The 18422-nt window shown below is 40.0% G+C and overlaps 1 protein-coding gene across 1 annotated transcript; it reads left to right on the plus strand.

The window, feature by feature from the left end:
* Positions 1 to 19: 19 nt before the first annotated feature.
* Positions 20 to 11876, plus strand: LOC119658916 (peroxisomal targeting signal 1 receptor). Its single transcript, XM_038066731.1, has 8 exons — positions 20 to 356; positions 433 to 612; positions 665 to 751; positions 10306 to 10350; positions 10408 to 10543; positions 10593 to 10723; positions 10779 to 10964; positions 11017 to 11876. Exons 1-8 carry the CDS (start codon positions 159 to 161, stop codon positions 11779 to 11781), a joined length of 1728 nt encoding a protein of 575 aa, XP_037922659.1. The 5' UTR covers positions 20 to 158; the 3' UTR covers positions 11782 to 11876.
* The last annotated feature ends 6546 nt before the right edge of the window (positions 11877 to 18422 follow it).

The following is an 18422-nucleotide window of genomic DNA, read 5'->3' on the forward strand; positions in this document are numbered from 1 at the left end:
GACAGCCTTATAATTCCGCAACAGCTGATTGCAGTGACAGTCAGATCTTGGAAGATAAAACCGAGTTGAGTTGTGGCCTGGATCCCTTGTTAAAAATTCCTCTTTCGTGTTAAGGTTCTTAAAAGTTGAAAGGTGGAACTAAACAGTCTTCAATTAGGATGTCCCTTCGCCAGTTAGTTGAGCCCGACTGCGGGGGTGCAAACCCTCTAGTGAGACTGGGGACTCATGTGACCAGGGACTCTGCGTATAAGGATGAAGGTCTTGGCCGCGGAAGTCAAGGACTAATTTCACGAGACGTTCTTTCTGAGGATCAACTGGTGAATGAGTTTCTAGGACAAATTAACGCACCCACTCAGGTACTTTGCCCAGGAATTCGCTTTAGAATGAGATCGCAAAAGTGAACACAGTTCAAAGGTTGTTTTTTATCTCCAGACATTTCGGATGGATGCGTTGCTGCAAGAAATGCGTGAGATGGATGCACATAACTTCCAGGCAAATGTTGTTAAAGCTCCACTTGTAATAGATGAAGTAAATAGCGGCGCAGAATGGATAAGGGAATATTCTTTTGAGAAAAATTCAGATAACCAGGCAGGCAATATGGATTTTAATGAGGTCAGAATGTCCCATAATCCCCACACACTTATAATGACTTTTGATTTTTCAGTTTTGGAATACAAGGCTACCCCCACCTGGTCATGTACAGCAAAAAAATGTTCAATGGGTTCAAGAGTTTTTTGATGTAAACCAAAATGTAAGTTCTCAATGAACATCCCACAGCTTTCAACTCAGAGGACGGAATTCCATTTGTATTTTCTTAGAAGTAGTAGAAAATTGTAAGGTCTAGATGGCTTAGTGGTTAAAGCACTATGCTGTTGTAGTGGAAGATGGCGGGTCGAATCTCACAGTTGGCCAGTTGGCAAAAAGATTTGTATCGTAACTGGATTGGTAGTCGAAATCCAGTCAGTCGAATCAGTTGCGAGTGAGTACCCGAGTCAAATCAAGTTAATAATCGCGGGCGGACACGATGCTGATCACATTGCCTTCTACAGTGTACCATAGATTTGTAGTGTATCACAACCGCCTGCAATGAGGTGCTCTAACGCGTTTCGAGGCCCAGATCTAATTGAACTGTCGCGTCAACGATTATTATTATGAGTAAAGAAAACACAACAGGTTAAATATGGACTACTGGCCCGGGCATGGTACCGGACTGTAGTTCAGAACCGGCAATGCATCATTACGTGTTCTGTTATCAAGCAGGCTGCGAATCAGACATGCAGGGAAACTCAGAATTGTTGCGAATATCGAGTCTACGAGGCTACTGTGTGTGAACAGGCCCAAAGTGAACTTGAAGTTCGGCACGGCGCTACGGGCTTGGCGAATTTATGCCTGTACCTTGCGAAAAACGTGTAATAAACAAGGGAAGATTCTAAAATGCAATACATTTCTACAGGAAACAACTTTTTCAATAGACCTTCGTACCAAGCTTTATCAAATGCTTGTACAAATATTGAGGTGTAGAACTGTAAGGCACATCTAATTTCGAAGAAAATTCTAGGCATACGCTTAATCGTCGCACATTTTACCGGCGAAATTCAAATCGATGATTAAGGATGACGTTTTAAATATGTACAGAATTGAAATCAGTTTTATTGATCCATAGGAAAAAAAAGGCTGTGATTTTTTCTGGTCTCATCGAGATTTGCGATCTTAACGTAAATTAAGTATTAATTTTATTAACAACTTTTTAATCGGTTTTCTTGTAATGAAATCATTCAGCACCTTAGCTTTTTTTAGGTTGATATGTTTTTTAATTGTCGATAATTTGATCGCTTTTGAAAGACGTAAATTTTTCTGCTCTTGGTAAAGAAATTGGAAAGATTTCGTTTGTTTGGGGGAAATGCTTTTTGAATAATTAGCAAACTCCGCGCCTTTTCAACCCCGTTTCTTGCCCAAAAACTATTCTCCTCTTTTTGTTATTGAAGCCTTCGTTGGATTTCGCCTAACAGTTAGTCAGTTGCCTGCGTTGCGTCACGTATGGTACATGTGTGCTTCAATTGTGAAATTAAATCCACAAAAATCCCGTTCTCAATATCGAAATTAGGTGAAAATTTGGAATGGACTATTTTTACTGCCCGGCTGGAATCAAAAGGTTCTCAAATCACCATTTAACGTATTAGGCCATCGCTCCCGTTGACATTTGCGTCGATGGAAAATCATCGATTTTTATGTTCAGGGTAATCTTAGTTATCTAGTTGTGATCAGCGTGAAATAAGTGCCTATAACTTCAAGATGCCTCTCTTGCAAATTGGCTACGAAGGATGTAACGCCATATCAACTGCGAATTTTGTCGTTTGGACATAATTATAGTGCACTATGCCATTCCTCATATGGTTGACAACGGCTTGCGAGAAGAGAACAATTTAAGTAGTTTGGATCAAAAATCTACTACAACGTCGTTCGCCTTGTCCGATTGCTGGCAGGATATCAAAAAGGATGAACACCTTCTGGCGGTAATTGAAATAAAGATTTTGTATTGGCTCAATGGGATCACACACTACGATCACGTCCGAAAAGGACGTCGGCGACATATAGCATTTCTATTTCAAATTCTATTTCGTTCCTGAAGAAATGGAAATTAACATGTTTCCAAATCATATTAACGGCTTTCCACCCTGACTTCATACCTTTTCAAAGAAATTTTACGACTTTCCAAATGGAATTAATATTTTTCAAATCAAATTAGTATTTTTTCATGTCAAATTTACGTCGAATCTTCGATTTTCTAAATTCATTGCCTAAAAATTCAAAAGAAGAATATCACATTGGAAAATCACTGCTATGAAAAGTATAACTAAATTTCGAAATCACGTTTCATATAAAATATGTTACAATGGTAGTGTGGTCATATCTTCCATTTATAGTTTTTTTCTAAATTACGTTCTAATTTGATGCTTTAAATTTGAGTTGGAAAAATGTGAATTTTGTTTGCAAAGTTTTCAAAGCAACGTTGTGAAACGTCGTTAATTTGATTTGGAAAGTAGTTACTTTGAATTAGAAACTTATTAATTTAATATCGTTAATATAAAGTGGAAATGGTGTATAGTCTATTCCATTAATCATGGATAAATTGTGAGAGAGGCGCATTCGATGATATGGTTATGTATTCCGCTTAAACATTCAAGTTATTGGGAAGCGACCCAAAAGCCGATTAAAACTACTAGCTTTTAATGTAATTGTATAGTTGTAATTATAGTGGTTGCGTACAGTTGCACGTTGTATTTATTTGGTCCAATTGTAGAAATTGTTGTACTTTGATTTTATAGGCACAAAAGTAAATGTAGTGTTAAATAGTAGTAGTAGTTGTAGTAAATTTTGTTTAACTGTACTTTCCCAATTGTGTCTACATCACGATTTGGTCTTAGCCCACTTTTGTGATTAAATAATGAAGTAGGAAGGGACAATTCCATCTCCTTTTAAAAGGTTCTGAATGTATCATCTTTATGGCAAAATAAAAACATTGTGCCAAAATTTACAGACACTTAAAGTTTTCTTGACGTCTGTTTGTCTTTTCGCAGTGTCACGGATTTTGTACAAATGCCTTCAGATCTAGATCTAGAGGCAAAGAGAACTGAAAATCAATTAAAGTTCTCCATGTGACCTGTGAAAGGTGTGAATGTTGATCAGTTCCTACATATATTTATGTAACGACCGACTATGAAGGCCTTCTTCAGCAGCTTCCTAAATAAAATTTTTTTTTGATAATATCCCGCTTTGCAGTATCTGATATTACTGTAATATGTAATCCAATTTCATCCATTGTTGATAAATACCTGTTGATATTCACACAATTTGCACCGGGCATTCCAATATGAATAATCACCTTATATTTTCGAGTCGCACAATGAGCTGGTTGGTTGCTATTCTGAGTTTCAAGCCCAAACAATTTTCTATAGGATTGACATTTGGTAACTAAAATCGCCTACTAGATCTGCTGATTTCATCTTATTCCCCCTATTGCTTGGAAGGACGGCCTACAACTCCGTCAGAAAATCCTCTCAATTTTGTTATATGATTTTCGTTATAAATAGAAGGATTTTTCTATGCATAACGGAGCTTCGAGTTGACACGGTGAAAATTCACAGCATTTCTGTATTTCAATATTCGCTCCTCTAGTTCTACGGTAAATTCATTAACCTGTAGAATCGCTGTCACTCCTATGATTTTGTGGGGAAAAAATTTTAAACTGTAGTTTGAAAATAGAAAACGGAATTTTTCTATAGTACGTAGGGTCTTGAACTTTGGTGCGGCCTTATGCTTGTTTTGCAAATGACTGTCCATTCGCTTAAGGTTCTACCGCTTTACCACTTGCTCGATGCGTTCTTCCTGTCATCTCCTGCAGCGGATCATGATATTTCTCCCGTTGTCTTGAATTTTTTTCTTTCGTTGTTTTTTCTTGTTTTGAAGCTTCTTTCTGTCATCAGACTAAGCAGCAGAGCTCGTATACCGTCATTATATCATGGTTGACGTTCCATGTGCTTCCTGACGACTCTCGATAGCCGATGTAAGATCATACTGGGAGTGGTGAGCGTTCCTCATTGTTAACGCTTCGCGAAGACTGTTCTGTAGTTCTCCTTTGGCTTCCGTTGTATGGAGTTTCACACTATTTCCATGGCTGGATGGACAACTCCTTCTATAACTTCCATGTAAAGTCTATTCTCAATTAATTAATATTTAATTAGATTCGACTCATATTTATAATCGACGCATTTTACATCAAGCATTTTATTTAACTGGACTGACTTTGAGCACAGACATCTGCTTCCTTTCCTAGACACAATTTTTCCAAAGTGGTTTCAGAACAGTGTTGATTTATTTGATTCATAATTTCGGTATTATATGAATATGGCTACCATTAACTTCCATTTGGGACATAATACGTCAACTGCTTCGTTACGTCTTCAGCAACCATATATTGTTTCACCCATATTCCTTTGTACGCTTTCCAATTGACGGTATTGTTATTTTAAGATGCAACCTTTCGTATGATATAATACATTAGGATTACAAGAATAGTTAGGATTTCCCGTCTGTTTTCCCTTTGTTGTCACTTATGAAACTAAACCAACCCACCTTAAGTTTGAAAGGGGATGTTATTGCTTTCAAAACCGAGTTAGGGAACTGAATATCATATATCGCTTGCTGAAATATTGGAGTAACAATTGATTTATTTTATAAAAAATACTTTATATTTAATTTTTTTTGGTTTGCTGTTTTTGGATTTGTATTTGCAGAACTCCTGATTTGAGTTCCGCAACTATAACGGTTATCAGAACTTTTCTGCATAAACTTGTTCTAAATGTAACATTTATCTTCCCTCTTTTTTAATTTGTTATTATTCAGCATATGATGGTATGTTGATTCTGGATTTGGATTTTTCGTTGGATCCTATTTTTTAAAAAAGATTGGGAGAAAGCTTACTGACTAATTTGAGAATTAGCGTGATCTTGGAGTGAAGGATCTATGTCAAGTTGAACTTTAGATCATCTAATTTGTGGGTTTTTGTTTGATAAATAAATAAACAGAAAATCTACAAATACAACTACTTTTACAGATTTCATTTGAAAAAAAATTCCCTCACCTTCCAAATATACAGAATCAACATCATTATCAATGACGCAACACCAGCGGCTGGTCTAGGTTAGTTTTAATAAGGAATTCCAAACATCTCACTTTTGCCCCGAGGTTCATCAATACGATATCCTTAGTAGCTGTTTGGCCTACCCACTCGCATTATCTGAGGCAGGATCTACCAAATCTTTGGCTACCATGTATATCGACCTATCGACTTTCTGAGCTGAATCATCCTCACCCAGGCAGACCAAATGACCTGTCCAACGCAGCCTGTAAAGCCGGATTTTATCCACAATCAAACGGCCGCGATAGCGTTCATACATTTTTCCATTTGTAAACTACGGGAACGGTGAAACTTTCGCACTTGATGCAGTTGCTCCTTGTATTTTTCCAGTTCAAAGACCTGTAGTATATTGAATGCATCGTAAAAGGCGCCAGTAGTATATTAGATGCATTGCAAGCCTATTTTCGGGCGAATGGCATAGCATTTTTTTTTATTTTTTGATAACAATAGTATGTCCGCTGAGTGGTTAGAGCGCAAGGTTGGCGTACGGAATGTCGCGGTTCAAATCTCACTGGAGACAGTGAGCCTGCTCTTTGCTGTAAAAATAAGCGCGCAGCGAGTCGACTTGGCGATGATGTTGTGCCGCCACGTCAACCACGCCCCTACCTTCGATGTCACGAGGCAGGTTCATCCGCTCCATGGCAGACTTTGGATGATGCATTCGGAATTTGGACATAGTTGTCCGTATCCGCCGCTGGACGTTTTCCAGATCGGTCTTCGTTCACGGCAATATTCCGAATGTCTAAGCCAGTGAAGGAATAGCGAATACATTCAAAGCGCTTATTTAATTCTTCCCCGAGAGATGCAATTTCAGCACCAGCTTTACACGTCGCAGGAATTCATCCTTCAGATCACCAACTCGAGCATGGATTCCTTGCAGAATTCCTAGGTACTTGTAGAAGTCTGTCTCGGTCATAGCTTCGATGTGGAGGTCACCAATGTTATGTCCGGCATGCGGCTCGTGATGACCTTTGGGATGGCTTGGATTCGACACTTGTCTAATCCATTATTATTAATAGTAAGTCATTCATCTCTTTTCTTACAGAATAATGGTTTATTTCCTTTACCAGAAATTCCTAGTTGTCGTACCTTGAATAATTATGAATGCGAGTAAATTTCATTGCAATATTTCTATTTCAAATTCGACCTGAAAAACTTTCTTCCAGTTCACTACTTCTCTAAATCCAGGATTTAATCCTTAGTTTATCATAAAAATATTTATTTACAGTCCATTTCACTTCACACCAGTAGTGTGTGACATTATGGGCAACTAAATGGATGGCAGTTTTTTGTCTACGGTGGTACAATTCCTGTTGATGTGTCACAGTTAAGAATTGTTGAGTACGATTGCCGGATATACTTTATCTTCTCTGTTAGGAAATTAAATGTTGGAAAAACAGGAAATGCTCGAAAGTCTAGATAAACGACGGGTTTGAAAAAAAGTAGAAACAGCGATCCAAAAAAATATAATAGTTGTTGATTCTTAGAGTAATTGAGGGAGTAACCGGTAACCGGTAACCGGTGAAAGTGGTCTAGGGGTATATGTGAGTTGTTTCTGGAATAAACATTCGGAATTCAATGAAATTGGATAATAAAAGAGCAACACACTGGGGCTTATGAAAAATATAACATGGTTGTCATTTACCCCTGAATGCGGCATAGTGCCTCAACCACGGCTACGCAATATCATTGACGGTTTGTTGAAATGTGTTTCAGTTCCTTCCAGGACTTTCCAAGATGTTTGCATTGATCCACTGTTCGGCGCCATTTGTTTCTAGTGGAACCCACTCGTTTGGATTCCAAATCTCACTGCCTGGCGTAGTCAACAATGGAGTTGTCGCTTTTCCTTCTGATTAACACGCCCGCCGACGAAGTTGTTCGTTTGAAATTGTATCAGGACAAGGTACTCGTAACACATTGCAAACCGATGTTGATTGACCTTTTGAGTAACGGTGGTGGTCACTTTCCATATGCTATCCTCATATAGCACAGAAAGAACTATAGCATAGAACAATCTCAACTTTGTGTTAGTGTTAAGATAACTGTATTTCCAGATTTTGATCAAAGCAGCAAAAATGGGACATGCCGACGCTTTCTAGGTACAAATTAATCAACGCCTCCGATGTTTTGCCCATTAATGTAGATAGGAATGGTTATATTTCCCGTCAGAATGAGAAACTTGTTTTTATTGGCGTTTATCTTCGGTCCAACTCTACTTGCCTCTCTTTCCAAATTCAGAGTCATTTCACCGAGGCTTATGACCCAGTGGGAGGGCAAACAGATGTTATCAGCATAGTGGAGTAGTTTGAGAAAAGATATCATTATCAATTGAACTCCTACAAGTCCTCCGGACATCGATAATTAGAAGAAATGACATCGGTGATAAGATGCAGCCCTGTCGGACTCTGCTTTGGACCTCAAAATCCTCTGAGGCCGCAGCACGTAAGATATTGCACCAACATATGTCGCTCTGAGGACATGGCTCTGAATTCATTGCTATCTGCGGCTGTTTCTGCTTCCCTCACCAAAGTAATGATAAATTTCCTTTTGTGTGCACACTACCCTGGACTTTTCTGGATTTTGCATTCTCAAAGGTTTCGACTTGCTTACAATTTATATGAGAAAATAAAACCTAGTTTTTATTAATTTTTATATCTAAAATTCAGGTAATTACATTATTTTAATCATAACTCCGTTATTATTTACCCCACTGATTTCTATCATACCTAATTTTAAAGGCCTTTTCAAGCACTTTAAAAGAGCTTTAGATCAATTTCCACTATGGTGAAAGTTACTGATTTTGCGTTATTTGACCTAGAAAATGTTAATTTTTTTAGACATTACGAATTTACGTTTGAGGAGCCATAACTCTGTCCATATTGTACATACAAAAAAATAAGAATATCCACTCTTTTTGTTATTTAATATGCTTTGTTGGTGCTTAATATTATTTCTACATAAAATGCATGGTTTTCGAATTTGCGAAAAACGGTTGAAAACATACTTGTATGAAAAATCAATATCTGTGGTTATTTTGAAAAAAATTCCACCCTTTATAGGGGGTACCACACCCTTTCCGGAGGGAGGCGCACATCAACGCTATATGACTTTTGTTTCTTATGCCACCCTCTATCCCACCCCAAATTTTATGGCAATCGATGTTGACTGAAAGAATTCGGAGGTCTCACCCGATTTTCGGCTGACTGGACTATAACCCAGAATGCCAGGTTTGTCACGGTGGATCATTATCAAGGGGTGTATGTACATTCCGAAACCCAGTGCCGAAAATTTGAGAATCATCATAACACGTTATCAGGGAGGAAAGGGTTCTTGATTTGTAAACATTAAATCCAGCGCAATGTAATGTTTACAAATCAAAATCATCAGAAGATGCCGTAGAATGCAATGAGTTTAGTAGTGTATACCGCATCTGGAAAGAGTTTGCATGTGGTAGCAAATCTTTCGATAGTTCTGGAGAGAGCAGCTGAAGCAACAGCAGAGCAACAGAACACTTCATGGTCCTTAACCATATCACATCCGGTGAGGTTCCGTTAAAATTCAAGAGAAGGGCATCCATTTTGGGTGTGATAACTGGAGCGGTATTTGCAAGCTCCTTGCCGTCGCAAAGATAATAGCTAAAATAAGCCATCAAAGAACACCTCGAGAGCTTGATCGACCGACAGAAAGGAGGCTGGTTTCCGCTCCGGATCCTCCTGCATTAACCACATCAACAACCTACTGATCATTTTGGAACAGTGCGTGGAATTTAGATCTTCTCTGCACCTACTCTTCATCGATTTCGAGAAAGCTGCCGATAGTATGAAGAGGAATTCTATCTGGCATGCTTGACGTAGGAGGGGCATTTCGGAGAAACTAATAGCTATATCAGAGCGAAATATGATGCAAAATATCACATGCTGCATCGAAGTAAAATTTCAGAATATTTTGAGGTGCAAAGTGGAGTCCGCTAGGGTTGTATCTTGTCACCGATATTATTTCTTCTTGTTTCGGTGACTTTCAGCACGGTGCCTTGTTCGGAGGACGTGGAGGAGTTCAATGGACGATGACTCCTGAAGATAAATACCAAGAAAACTAAGGTTCCCATTCTGGCGGGTCATCGCACTTTGCCTATCTTCTTTGTATATCTACGAAGCGTGGTTTCTATCGACGGTGGCAGCTAACGCTAGACCCGCTTTCGCTGTCTTGTCTAAAATGTGGAAATGTAGTTATCTCAGTACCAAGATCACGTAGAGGCTGTTCTTTGCTAGTATTATTCCTGGTTGCTCTCAGTAGCACATGGAAAATGAGTCTAGTATGTAATGTGATATCTCATATTACAAAGAATGGACACATGCATGAAAAGAAAAAAGCAAAAGATCCAATATACAGGCAAAGAATAGTGAACCATGATTTTTGCAAATGATAATTACTTCACTTAGAAGTGTAGGCATTTTCTTTGCTTTGCCCGGTTTTGAATATTGATGGTTATAATATGGGTGAATTTGTGACTTTGTGAACAATTTTTTTTGCTAATCTTTAACGAATGCAAACAGCAAATCTCTACCGGTAATGAAAAATCTGATCTATTGTTTTGGTCCAAATTACAGGGAGAGACTACCGATGGATTAGCTTCTTCAATAAATTATAATGAGGTATGCAGATAAATCCACATTTCGGACAAAAGCAAAACCTTTACTATATCAATTTAGTTTGCCAGATTTCAAGATTCAGTTGACGGGGCTATTTTAGATGGTCCTGTGATTTCAAACAATGAACCTTTAAAATCTGATGAAGCGCTTTCGGCGAAATGGCTAGAGGAATTTGAAAACAATAAAATGGACGAGGGTAGGTTCATAGTTTCCAATAAACTCATTGTGAAGGATGATCATTACAGCTGCGAGATCTGAAGAATATAACCAAAAATTCTGGGATAAATTACAAGATGAATGGAAGAAAATATCAGAAGATAATGATGCTGAACATCCGTGGCTAAGTGAATTCACTGATTATTATGACCCATACAAGGTAATTTATCAATTCTTTCTGTGTTTTTGATGTTTATACTATGTTTTGAATGAAGGAGTATAGTTTTTCTGAGGAAAACCCGATGCTTAAGGACGAAAATGCCCTTGAAAAGGGGAAGGAGTTCTTAAAACAAGGGGACATACCGAGTGCAGTTTTATGCTTCGAAGCAGCCGCTAAACAAAGTCCTGAAAATGCGGAAGTTTGGGAATTGTTAGGTAAATCACAGGCTGAAAACGAAATGGTAAAATGATTTATTTGAAATGTTCGCTCTTAATGATGTAGATTATTTGCAGGATCCTAACGCTATTGCTGCTCTGAAAAAGTCTTTGGAGCTGAATCCGAACAATCCGTCAGTTTTAATGGCCTTGGCAGTTTCTTACACAAATGAGAGTCTGCAAAGTCAAGCACTGAAAGTTCTGGTCACCTGGTTACATTCCAACCCTGGTTACAAACATCTTGTACCATCGAATCTTATATCATTTGAGGAAGGATCAGTAACCAGTTCAATAATTCGCGGACCAGAATTAAAAGAAATTCAAAATATATTCCTTGAAGCAGTAAAACAAAATCCAAATGAAATCGATGCAGATATTCAAGAAGCCTTAGGTGTTCTTTTTAATCTTTCATCAGAATATGATAAGGCAGTTGACTGTTTCCGTGCTGCGGCTCAAGTTCGGCCGGATAACGCGAAAATTTGGAATCGTCTTGGGGCAAGTTTGGCGAATGGGAATCGGTCAGTAGAAGCTGTGGATGCATATCAGAGGGCTCTTGAAATCGAACCTGGGTTTATACGTGCTCGATACAATGTTGGAATCATTTGCATGAATTTGAAAGCTTACAAGGAATCAGTGGAACATTTGCTGACCGCATTAAATATGCAAGCCACTTCTTTCACCCGTTCTGGCCTTGCCGCGGCAACGGAGAGTTCCAATCAAATGTCGAATACTATTTGGAGTACCTTGAGAATGGTTGTATCATTGATGGGCCGTCGTGATTTGCAAGAGTCGTTGGACGCTAGAGATTTGAATGCATTAAATTTGGCGTTTAATTCTGCATGAGTTCAGTACATATTTTTCTGTTGTTATTAACACATACTTTTAATTATTTTTAATTGAACCGAATATACATATATATATGGCTTTTGGGAAATCCATTTTCAAATATATTTTCTATGGAATTACCTACTTCTCTTTAATTAGTTTTACGTAGGAACGATGACTTTGACCGACAAAAAAGTAATGGTAATGCTAACGTGGAAGATTAACACCATTTAAAAGGGGGGGGGGGGAGGGTAATGTGAACTAAGCACAATATCACTTCTATATTTAACTAAATCCAGAAAAAACAATTTCACGTACGATGGGATGCTTTACTCATGGAAGGATGTTCATAGTGGCCGCTGCTATTTTGTCATAAAATAGTTCTTTGGACGTGCACGTGTTCTACATTGATTTTTGGATTAGTTATGTTGATTTCGACTAAGTTTTGTGGTTTTACGGCGGGATAAGTACCTATTTATTTATCAGTTAGTTGATTTTTAATTAATTTATGTATGAGACGATCAAAAAGCCCACGGACCCTCTTCCCGCCCAACCGGACCGAGGGGCGACCAACCTAAGGATGGGCTGAAGGCAACATCCAAAGGCCCGCATCACAGCGATGATGCGTTTTAACGCAAAGTGTGTGCGACCATGCGAAAATGTATTACTACATCCCGATTGTCGCAAACACTTCAGCCAATGACGCGGAGGTTCTACACTACAGAGACATGGATCTTATATTGAAGACAGTGCGGATCAAGACTGAAACCCATTAGGTCAGATTGTTACCGGACAGGACTCTTCGGACTATAGCACAGGTTGCAAGGATAACTGCTTTTTGCATCTCCATGTATAGTCCAGCCCTAAGATCGAGCGTTTTCAGCGCTTTATGTAAGTTCTGCGGGACTAATCCCGTCGCTGAAATTATTACTGGGACTACTCGGATCTTTTATAGTCTCCAAGTCTGCTTCATATCGTCTGCCAAGGAGCCGTAGTTCCGGATTTTTTCGTGCTGTTTTTCAACAGTGTTCCGGTCCAACGGTACGGCTACATCGATTATAAAGCACGCTCGTTCTTCCTTCAGAAGCAGAACTAGATCGGGTCTGTTATGATTAACACTGTGGTCGGTGGCAATAGTGTGATCCCACAGTAGTTTGACCCGATCATTTTCCAAGATTCTCTGCGGAGTATACTTATAGTAAGGATGGTAGGTTGCCACTAAGTTATACTTCAACGCAAGGTTTTGATGGAGAATCTTGCAGACGGAGTTATGACGATTGGTGTACTCGGTACCGCTCAACATCCTGCATGCAGATGTTATGTGCTGGATGGTCTCCTCTTCACAGTTGCATAACCTACAACTGGAGTTGGTGATTGAGGAGTCGTGAAGAATGTACTGTTTATAATTTTTTGTTGGGAGCGAAGCATCCTGAATTGAAGTTAGGAATGCTTCGGTCTCATAGAAAAGTACACCATTTGTCAACCATTTGTTGGAGGCTTCGATGTCAATGCCTGACAACAACAAATTTTTTATATGACCTCCGTGAATGGGTTTCTCTTTCCACATGTCGATCTTCTGTTGGACTGAGGTAACATTCGACATGGGATCCCATTCTCTGCTTCTCAAGTTCAAAGGAGATAATTTATTATCTGCCATGACGGTAGCCTGATGTATTTGGCTAGAGGATTGTTTCGCATAGAAAAACTCACGAAGAGAATGCACTTGATTGTAGTGCAACGTTTTTAAATCAAGTACCCCCCTTCCTCCCTGATGACGTGGGATAGTGATCCTCAATTTTTCGGCAGCTCTATTGTGCATGTTGTTGTTTGCAAGAACTACCCTTACCCGTCTATTGACAGATTCTAAATCAGTATTACTCCACTGTATCACACCGAAAGTGTATAGAAGGACGGGAATGGCAAAGGTGTTGATTGCCATGATTTTATTTTTCCCGTACAGCTCAGTTTTAAGGACAAGATCCAGACGCCGCTCAAATTCCCCCAGCAACTTAGATTTAATTATTGCCACAGCAGGTGTTGTTGCTTGCAATATGCCGAGGTATTTGTAGACGTCGTCCGAATCCATGCCCTCAATTCGGATGTTATTTTGGCTGTATCCTTCGTTGTCGGTGTGTTTTCCCCGAACAATTGTTTTTATGCGACATTTCTCCAAACCCAACTGCATGCCGATATCCCTGCTGAACTGGATGGTGATGTCCAGCAAGGAGCGAAGTTGGTTCTCGTCTTTGGCATACAATTTGATGTCGTCAATGTACATTAAATGGCTTAATGTACATTTCGACAATATGCCATGCTTGACTTGGAACCCGTATTTGCTTTCATGCAAAAGATGGAATAGCGGATTCAAAGCCAAACAAAACCACAGTGGGCTTAGAGAGTCGCCTTGGAAAATGCCACGCCTGATTGGTATCTCTCCTGATGTTTGCGAAGATACCAATAGCTTCGTGCTCCAATTCTTCATTACTGTTCTCAGTAGAAGAACGACATTCGGGTTGATTTTATACAAGCGTAACACTTGTAGTAACCACGAATGTGATATGGAGTCAAAGGCTGATTTATAATCGATGTAGGCTGTCGAGATGTTTCGTTTTTGGTGGACAGCCTGCTTTACAGCTACCGTATCGATTATAAGCTGTTCTTTGCAGCCTCGGGAGCCTTTAGCGCATCCTTTTTGCTCCTCAGCTATCAATTTATGAACATCAAGATGTTTTGAGATGTTCGCGCACAGAACTGAAGTGAAGACCTTGTAGATGGTAGGAAGACAAGTAATTGGTCGACATTTTGAAGGGCAAGAGACACCCTGTTCCTTGGGGATGAGGAAAGTTATCCCCTTGGTGAAAAATGGTGGAACTAACTCAGGATCGGCAATCATCTGATTAAATTGATTTGCCAATATCCTGTGAGTGCTCTTGAACCGCTTCAGCCAGAAGTTGTGAATCTTGTCAACTCCTGGCGCCTTCCAGTTACCTGCCTTGTCAAGGACTGCTTTAACGTCGACTTCAGTTACGTCAGGCATGGTCATTTCGGGGAGGGCCTCGCATGAACGCATAAGGTGTGGGAGCCACGCTGCTTCTAAATTGCAACGGCTGGATTCGCTCCAAACACTTCTCCAGAAGTCTTCTGCCTGATCCAGATTAAGGTTACTTTCCCTATCTGAGCTGGTGAGATTTTTGTAGAATCCCCGTTGGTTCTGGAAGAACAAGGTGTTGTCTGTCCTTCGCTGAAAGCTTTTCTGATACCTACGGATGCGATTGGAGCATACCGCAAGTTTCTGCTTCAGCACCTCGAGGATTTCTTCAATTGGCATATCATTGGACAGATGGTAGTTTCCAATGATGTTCGCAACGCATCTGTGCACTCTTGGTGATGGATTTCCAAGGAGTGCTTGCGTCACACGACCAATCTCCTTTCTCAACTTTTCGACTCTTTTGTTGAGTCGAAACACCCAGAACGGTAAAGTCCTTCTGCGCATACCTCTGTTATTCGCTCTAAGATGTTGATTATGGAGACGAATAACCGTGGCAGCTGCAACGTAGATCAGGCTGTGAACCTCTGTAGCAGTAATCTCGCTAGCCAAACGATCAGCCAAAATTCTGTCAACGGCAGCAATGATGTTAGTAGTTGCCGAAGTAAACTTCAGTTTTGGGATCTTTGGCCTAGCGTCTGGGAGAATCTCAGCATACTCTGTGAATGCGACCTGGAATGCGGTCAAAGCCTATGATATATATATATATAGTTCAAAAAGCCCACGGACCCTCTTCCCGCCCAACCGGACCGAGGGGCGACCAATCTAAGGATGGGCTGAAGGCAACATCCAAAGGCCCGCATCACAGCGATGATGCGTTTTAACGCAAAGTGTGTGCGACCATGCGAAAATGTATTACTACATCCCGAGTGTCGCAAACACTTCAGCCAATGACGCGGAGGTTCTACACTACAGAGACATGGATCTTATATTGAAGACAGTGCGGATCAAGACTGAAACCCATTAAGTCAGATTGTTACCGGACAGGACTCTTCGGACTATAGCACAGGTTGCAAGGATAACTGCTTTTTGCATCTCCATCCCTAGATCGAGCCGACTCTTCGGACTATAGCACAGGTTGCAAGGATAACTGCTTTTTGCATCTCCAGCCCTAAGATCGAGCGTTTTCAGCGCTTTATGTAAGTTCTGGGGGACTAATCCCGTCGCTGAAATTATTACTGGGACTACTTCGATCTTTTGTAGTCTCCAAGTCTGCTTCATATCGTCTGCCAAGGGGCCGTAGTTCCGGATTTTTTCGTGCTGTTTTTCAATAGTGTTCCGGTCCAACGGTACGGCTACATCGATTATAAAGCACGCTCGTTCTTCCTTCAGAAGCAGAACTAGATCGGGTCTGTTATGATTAACACTGTGGTCGGTGGCAATAGTGTGATCCCACAGTAATTTGACCCGATCATTTTCCAAGATTCTCTGCGGAGTATACTTATAGTAAGGATGGTAGGTTGCCACTAAGTTATACTTCAACGCAAGGTTTTGATGGAGAATCTTGCAGACGGAGTTATGACGATTGGTGTACTCGGTACCGCTCAACATCCTGCATGCAGATGTTATGTGCTGGATGGTCTCCTCTTCACAGTTGCATAACCTACAACTGGAGTTGGTGATTGAGGAGTCGTGAAGAATGTACCGTTTATAATTTTTTGTTGGGAGCGAAGCATCCTGAATTGAAGTTAGGAATGCTTCGGTCTCATAGAAAAGTACACCATTTGTCAACCGTTTGTTGGAGGCTTCGATGTCAATGCCTGACAACAACAAAAATTTTTATATGACCTCCGTGAATGGGTTTCTCTTTCCACATGTCGATCTTCTGTTGGACTGAAGTAACATTCGACATGGGATCCCATTCTCTGCTTCTCAAGTTCAAAGGAGATAATTTATTATCTGCCATGACGGTAGCCTGATGTATTTGGCTAGAGGATTGTTTCGCATAGAAAAACTCACGAAGAGAATGCACTTGATTGTAGTGCAACGTTTTTAAATCAAGTACCCCCCTTCCTCCCTGATGACGTGGGATAGTGATCCTCAATTTTTCGGCAGCTCTATTGTGCATGTTGTTGTTTGCAAGAACTACCCTTACCCGTCTATTGACAGATTCTAAATCAGTATTACTCCACTGTATCACACCGAAAGTGTATAGAAGGACGGGAATGGCAAAGGTGTTGATTGCCATGATTTTATTTTTCCCGTACAGCTCAGTTTTAAGGACAAGATCCAGACGCCGCTCAAATTCCCCCAGCAACTTAGATTTAATTATTGCTACAGCAGGTGTTGTTGCTTGCAATATGCCGAGGTATTTGTAGACGTCGTCCGAATCCATGCCCTCAATTCGGATGTTATTTTGGCTGTATCCTTCGTTGTCGGTGTGTTTTCCCCGAATAATTGTTTTTATGCGACATTTCTCCAAACCCAACTGCATGACGATATCCCTGCTGAACTGGATGGTGATGTCCAGCAAGGAGCGAAGTTGGTTCTCGTCTTTGGCATACAATTTGATGTCGTCAATGTACATTAAATGGCTTAATGTACATTTCGACAATATGCCATGCTTGACTTGGAACCCGTATTTGCTTTCATGCAAAAGATGGGATAGTGGATTCAAAGCCAAACAAAACCACAGTGGGCTTAGAGAGTCGCCTTGGAAAATGCCACGCCTGATTGGTATCTCTCCTGATGTTTGTGAGGATACCGATAGCTTCGTGCTCCAATTCTTCATTACTGTTCTCAGTAGAAGAACGACATTCGGGTTGATTTTATACAAGCGTAACACTTGTAGCAACCACGAATGTGATATGGAGTCAAAGGCTGATTTATAATCGATGTAGGCTGTCGAGATGTTTCGTTTTTGGTGGACAGCCTGCTTTACAGCTACCGTATCGATTATAAGCTGTTCTTTGCAGCCTCGGGAGCCTTTTGCGCATCCTTTTTGCTCCTCAGCTATCAATTTATGAACATCAAGATGTTTTGAGATGTTCGCGCACAGAACTGAAGTGAAGACCTTGTAGATGGTAGGAAGACAAGTAATTGGTCGACATTTTGAAGGGCAAGAGACACCCTGTTCCTTGGGGATGAGGAAAGTTATCCCCTTGGTGAAAAATGGTGGAACTAACTCAGGATCGGCAATCATCTGATTAAATTGATTTGCCAATATCCTGTGAGTGCTCTTGAACCGCTTCAGCCAGAAGTTGTGAATCTTGTCAACTCCTGGCGCCTTCCAGTATATATATATATATATATTTTCAATCAAATAGAAATTTGTTTTCCAAAGTACAATTAACTCCAAATGGAATTTCACCTATGCTCGTAAAAGGTTAACTTCGCTTAGAGATGAGCGGAAAATAAAGGATATTTGTATCTAAAATAGAAACGCTGCCAGCAATTCAATATCAGTAAGGTCAGCGCGATATCGTGTAAAAGAATTGGGCTTTTCATAATAAAGTGGCTGAATAGATGCAAATAACATTTGAATTTGATTGCGATGTTTGCAAAGAGGTGACTAAACATGTTTTTAACAAAAATAATCATCAATATTTGGCAACAAGAATACAGGGCGCCTATTAATTGTCCAAAAGACAATGAGACAGGACCAATATATAAA

The sequence above is a fragment of the Hermetia illucens genome, chromosome 6 (genome assembly GCF_905115235.1).
Source record: "Hermetia illucens chromosome 6, iHerIll2.2.curated.20191125, whole genome shotgun sequence".
NCBI classification, from domain to species: Eukaryota; Metazoa; Arthropoda; class Insecta; order Diptera; family Stratiomyidae; genus Hermetia; species Hermetia illucens.

What these genes read in the sequence shown, in the direction of transcription:
- LOC119658916 (XM_038066731.1), top strand. Translation starts at nt 159, where the DNA reads ATGTCCCTTCGCCAGTTAGTTGAGCCCGACTGCGGGGGTGCAAACCCT. An exon ending in AAACAATAAAATGGACGAGG is followed by an intron (nt 10,544 to 10,592) that starts GTAGGTTCATAG and finishes TGATCATTACAG; the next exon opens with CTGCGAGATCTGAAGAATAT. An exon ending in ATTATTATGACCCATACAAG is followed by an intron (nt 10,724 to 10,778) that starts GTAATTTATCAA and finishes TTTTGAATGAAG; the next exon opens with GAGTATAGTTTTTCTGAGGA.